Source organism: Oncorhynchus kisutch, unplaced genomic scaffold (genome assembly GCF_002021735.2).
Source record: "Oncorhynchus kisutch isolate 150728-3 unplaced genomic scaffold, Okis_V2 scaffold3748, whole genome shotgun sequence".
Taxonomy (NCBI): Eukaryota; Metazoa; Chordata; class Actinopteri; order Salmoniformes; family Salmonidae; genus Oncorhynchus; species Oncorhynchus kisutch.
Window position 1 is genome coordinate 1 of NW_022265693.1, and position 5894 is coordinate 5894.

Genomic DNA, 5894 nt, shown 5'->3' on the forward strand with positions numbered 1-5894 from the left:
GGGATAACGATGGGACAACAATGAGGACAACAATGGGACAACAATGGGGCATAACGATGGGGACAACAATGGGACAAACAATGACAAACAATGGGATAACGATGGGGACAATGACGCTGAAAAGGAGCATGGTTCCGTCTTTCAGCACACAGCTTTAAAATGTTGTTGACATAAGTCACATGTCGCCCTAGGTCACCCTAGCCTAGGCACATAAATATGTTGTTGGGTTGAAAGGTGAAAAGGTGACCACTGTATTCCTGTCTCTCACCTTTTGTAATGGACACTGTAAAGGACCCTTTCATCTGGGCTGTCGAACTTGTTCCAGTGGAGCACAGTGTTGAAATTCCTAGAGATGAAGTATGGCTTCCCTTCACCAATGGCGGAACAACCTATAGATAATAGAGCAATGCTTTTGGTACTGACTAGAGAGACGTTGATACTACGAATGCTATTCAGAAATGGACAAGTTCCTTTCCCCACCAATCTTTCTCTTTATCTATAGGTTGTTCCGCCATTGGTGAAGGGAAGCCATACTTCATCTCTAGGAATTTCAACACTGTGCTCCACTGGAACAAGTTCGACAGCCCAGATGAAAGGGTCCTTTACAGTGTCCATTACAAAAGGTGAGAGACAGGAATACAGTGGTCACCTTTTCACCTTTCAACCCAACAACATATTTATGTGCCTAGGCTAGGGTGACCTAGGGCGACATGTGACTTATGTCAACAACATTTAAAGCTGTGTGCTGAAAGACGGAACCATGCTCCTTTTCAGCGTCATTGTCCCCATCGTTATCCCCATTGTTGTCCCCATTGTTGTCCCCATCGTTATCCCCATTGTTGTCCCCATTGTTGTCCTCATTGTTGTCCCATCGTTATCCCATTGTTGTCCCCATTGTTGTCCTCATTGTTGTCCCCATCGTTATCCCCATTGTTGTCTCCACTGTTGTCCCCATCGTTGTCCCCATCATTGTCCCCATTGTTGTCTTCATCGTCATCCCCATTGTTGTCCCCATTGTTGTCCCCATCATTATCCCATCGTTGTCCCCATTGATGTCCCCATCGTTGTCCCAATCGTTGTCCCCATTGTTTTGGATATGGTGGGTTGCTCAATTTGCTGCTCCACCTACTGCCATCAGCCTTGAAACCGTGGTGCTACTGTACTTCTCCATGCTGCAGGTTGAGCTCCACTGGCTGGGGCAAGCCTTAGCAGACAGGCTGTGGTCTGTGCATCACCACAGGCCTCACTCTGTTTCACTGCACACCACAGGGATAAATCTGTAAAAATAATTGCCTGTAAAAATGTAACATTTAACTTTACAAACGGCACTCAGTTCACCTGTGGCTATGCAAGGCCAACGTTTTCGTCTCAATCACTTTGTCTTACTGCCTCTTTGAGATATCGCTACAAAGTGGAAATGTCAGCTCATCTAATTGGTCATGACACGGTCTGACGGGCAAATGCCAAGTTTCATACCAATCGCATTGATTTGTTCCTCCGAGACGGTCACCTGGAATGGCTTGCATGTCCTTATTCAATGCCTCATAGCTCCACCATCAAATCAGTTCAGAAAAAGATTGGCCCTGATCATCCCCGCTGAATATCGGTTCCCTGTTTGACACACTATCCTTCAGTTAGGGGAAGAGGAAGTAAGGGGTTAAATAACACACCTATTTCAGAACTCTGTTGTGCTATTTATGGTCTAGCAGCTAGGCTGCCGCACGCACACCCTGAAAGGCAATACATTTACAACATGTGATATGTCATGATAAATGCTCATACATGCTTCTAATTAATTTTTTTAAAGCATTGTACCTGCAGGCATCAAGTAAAGTGTTACTCAATGTTTATTACAAAATGCAACATTCAATTTTGGCTAAGGGTTCCTTACATAGTGTATTTTATGTTTGATCATGTTTTTTGTGTTCATTATAGGTACGGAGATCCATACAAGCTGAATATGGCGTGCCAGAACATCACAACTCTTTCTTGTGACCTCACTGCAGAGACACCATACATCTATCAAAATTCATACTGTGCTCAGGTTTTCGCCAACAGTCACTCCCTAGGCCATACAGCACTGTTTAAACCTCTGAGAGACAGTAAGCAATTTCCTCTCTTTATCATACTTTTTCTAGATTAAGATGTTTTTGGAGTATGTGTTGGCTCAGAGGGCAGAATCCTTAGCTGTGATACATACACATCGCTCCAATTGTCTGTTCATATTTTCTAATGACATCAAAGTATGTTTCCATGAAAGCTTCTGTTACTCACCAATTCGTCCAGTTAGCATTTGGCCCATACTCAATGGGTTTATCCTGTTCTCTTCAGATTGTCACTAATTCATTATTTTTCCTTAGTCTTATTCTCACTCTTAATTTGTCTTTTACACGTCAGCCGTCCTTGGGCCACCCAATGTGTCTGTGAAAGCCACAACATCATCTTTAAAAGTGACTGTCACCCTACCGTTAGGACCGGATAATAAGACTTCCATCGAGGAGATTTTCAACAGTACCAGCTTTTCCTACCATAATCCTCCAACCGTCTATACCCTCAACATCACTCGTCCTAGCTGGGCAGCACAGGTGATAACCCCCCACCCCCCCCACCCCCACCCCACACACACACGTACTGCTCACACAATATGCATGCAGACACATGCACACCCACCCACACACACACACGTTAGATACACAAAACATGTTCTGACTGCTGACTCTTTTTTTCACAGGTCCACGAAAACACAACTGGAGAGTTTGTCCTCAACAATCTAAAGAACATCAGTGTAGAGTACTGTGGCTATGTAGTGTACGTCCCAACTGTAGAAAGGCACCGAAATCCCAGTGAGAGCCATACATTCTGTGTGGCATTACCAGGTGAGGTCATTAAGGCTCTGCATGTATGCACAAGCTGGTCTCAGAGCATTTCGTATTATTTTGTATGTAAATCCGAGACGCTCCATGTTACGTTTCATATTGTATGTATTCATTTGTGGTTGTCCATCACCCATGTCGTATGATATGTTACGAATTGGAATTTGTATTATATGTTCTGAATTAGACAAACTTACAATATGTTATGAACTAGCTAGGTGGCTAATGTTAGCTAGCTGGCTACCGTTAGCTAGGCTAGCGGCTAGGGGTTAGGGTTAAGTTTAGGAGTTAGGTTGAAGGGTTAAGGTTAGGGGAAGGTTTAGCTAAAAGGGTTAAGGTTACGGTTAAGGGAAGGGGAAGGGTTAGCTAACATGCTAAGTAGTTGCAAAGTAGCTAAAAAGTAGTAAATAGTTGAAAAGTTGCTAATTAGTTAAAATTCTCAAGTTTTTCGTGATGGGATTTTAACTCGCATCCTTTGGTTATACATCCATCCACCCACCCATCCACCCCAACCAACCACCCAACTTTCGTTTTTGCTTTAAGTAACCATCTGTCTTTTGTAACCATACCAAACGTAACATATCATACTAATTTGAGTGTCCCAGATTTACATTTACTATGTTACGTCTAGTCTATGAGACCAGGCTGGTAATGCCTTTCATTTTTTGCCTTTGCTAGTTTTGTTGAATGAATCATCTGTGAATGATTTGAGTAACCATACTGTTACCATAAAGAACTTAAAGGCATACTACAAATGCATTGACTGTGGTTTCACAATGTTAAGAGTATTCCTGCTGCCTTTTCAAAGATTATATAAAGGCTCACTTCCTGGTGACAAGACTGAATGGAGCCTCTTATTTATGCATCCTTGAAACTACTGCACTGACTGACCTCACAGACACGCCCACGCTTGCTCTATAGCGCTGGCAATTTCAATAGGCTCTGAGAGTGAGGCAGCTGTATTGCCACTACTGAGGTGTAATAGAAACAATCTTCCCCCATCTAGGTTACCCCCGGCTGCTGTTCCCCTGGTTCCTCCTCTTAGGGTGTCTGTGAGGTCAGTCAGTGCAGTAGTTTCAAGGATGCATAAATAAGAGGCTCCATTCAGTCTTGTCACCAGGAAGTGAGCCTTATATAATCTTTGGAAAAGGCAGCAGGAATACTCTTAACATTGTGAAACCACAGTCAATGCATTTGTTAGTATGCCTTTAAGTTCTTTATGGTAACAGTATGGTTACTCAAATCATTCACAGATGATTCATTCAACAAAACTAGCAAAGGCAAAAATGAAAGGCATTACCAGCCTGGTCTCATAGACTAGACGTAACATAGTAAATGTAAATCTGGGACACTCAAATTAGTATGATATGTTACGTTTGGTATGGTTACAAAAGACAGATGGTTACTTAAAGCAAAAACGAAAGTTGGGTGGTTGGTTGGGGTGGATGGGTGGTGGATGGATGTATAACCAAAGGATGCGAGTTAAAATCCCATCACGAAAAACTTGAGAATTTTAACTAATTAGCAACTTTTCAACTATTTACTACTTTTTAGCTACTTTGCAACTACTTAGCATGTTAGCTAACCCTTCCCCTTCCCTTAACCGTAACCTTAACCCTTTTAGCTAAACCTTCCCCTAACCTTAACCCTTCAACCTAACTCCTAAACTTAACCCTAACCCCTAGCCGCTAGCCTAGCTAACGGTAGCCAGCTAGCTAACATTAGCCACCTAGCTAGTTCATAACATATTGTAAGTTTGTCTAATTCAGAACATATAATACAAATTCCAATTCGTAACATATCATACGACATGGGTGATGGACAACCACAAATGAATACATACAATATGAAACGTAACATGGAGCGTCTCGGATTTACATACAAAATAATACGAAATGCTCTGAGACCAGCTTGTGCATACATGCAGAGCCTTAATGACCTCACCTGGTAATGCCACACAGAATGTATGGCTCTCACTGGGATTTCGGTGCCTTTCTACAGTTGGGACGTACACTACATAGCCACAGTACTCTACACTGATGTTCTTTAGATTGTTGAGGACAAACTCTCCAGTTGTGTTTTCGTGGGGGACCTGTGAAAAAAAGAGTCAGCAGTCAGAACATGTTTTGTGTATCTAACGTGTGTGTGTGTGGGTGGGTGTGCATGTGTCTGCATGCATATTGTGTGAGCAGTACGTGTGTGTGTGGGGTGGGGGTGGGGGGGTGGGGGGTTATCACCTGTGCTGCCCAGCTAGGACGAGTGATGTTGAGGGTATAGACGGTTGGAGGATTATGGTAGGAAAAGCTGGTACTGTTGAAAATCTCCTCGATGGAAGTCTTATTATCCGGTCCTAACGGTAGGGTGACAGTCACTTTTAAAGATGATGTTGTGGCTTTCACAGACACATTGGGTGGCCCAAGGACGGCTGACGTGTAAAAGACAAATTAAGAGTGAGAATAAGACTAAGGAAAAATAATGAATTAGTGACAATCTGAAGAGAACAGGATAAACCCATTGAGTATGGGCCAAATGCTAACTGGACGAATTGGTGAGTAACAGAAGCTTTCATGGAAACATACTTTGATGTCATTAGAAAATATGAACAGACAATTGGAGCGATGTGTATGTATCACAGCTAAGGATTCTGCCCTCTGAGCCAACACATACTCCAAAAACATCTTAATCTAGAAAAAGTATGATAAAGAGAGGAAATTGCTTACTGTCTCTCAGAGGTTTAAACAGTGCTGTATGGCCTAGGGAGTGACTGTTGGCGAAAACCTGAGCACAGTATGAATTTTGATAGATGTATGGTGTCTCTGCAGTGAGGTCACAAGAAAGAGTTGTGATGTTCTGGCACGCCATATTCAGCTTGTATGGATCTCCGTACCTATAATGAACACAAAAAACATGATCAAACATAAAATACACTATGTAAGGAACCCTTAGCCAAAATTGAATGTTGCATTTTGTAATAAACATTGAGTAACACTTTACTTGATGCCTGCAGGTACAATGCTTTAA

General features: G+C 42.5%; 1 protein-coding gene across 1 annotated transcript; it reads left to right on the forward strand.

Annotated features, from left to right (window-relative positions):
• Nucleotides 1-502: 502 nt before the first annotated feature.
• LOC116371843 (interleukin-22 receptor subunit alpha-2-like) lies at nucleotides 503-3929 on the forward strand (the record flags this gene model as incomplete). The annotated part of the gene is made up of 5 exons (XM_031820924.1): nucleotides 503-623; nucleotides 1936-2102; nucleotides 2398-2585; nucleotides 2732-2876; nucleotides 3880-3929. Coding segments are annotated over 5 exons (671 nt in total), but the record flags the coding sequence as incomplete, so codon positions are not given.
• Nucleotides 3930-5894: the final 1965 nt, after the last annotated feature.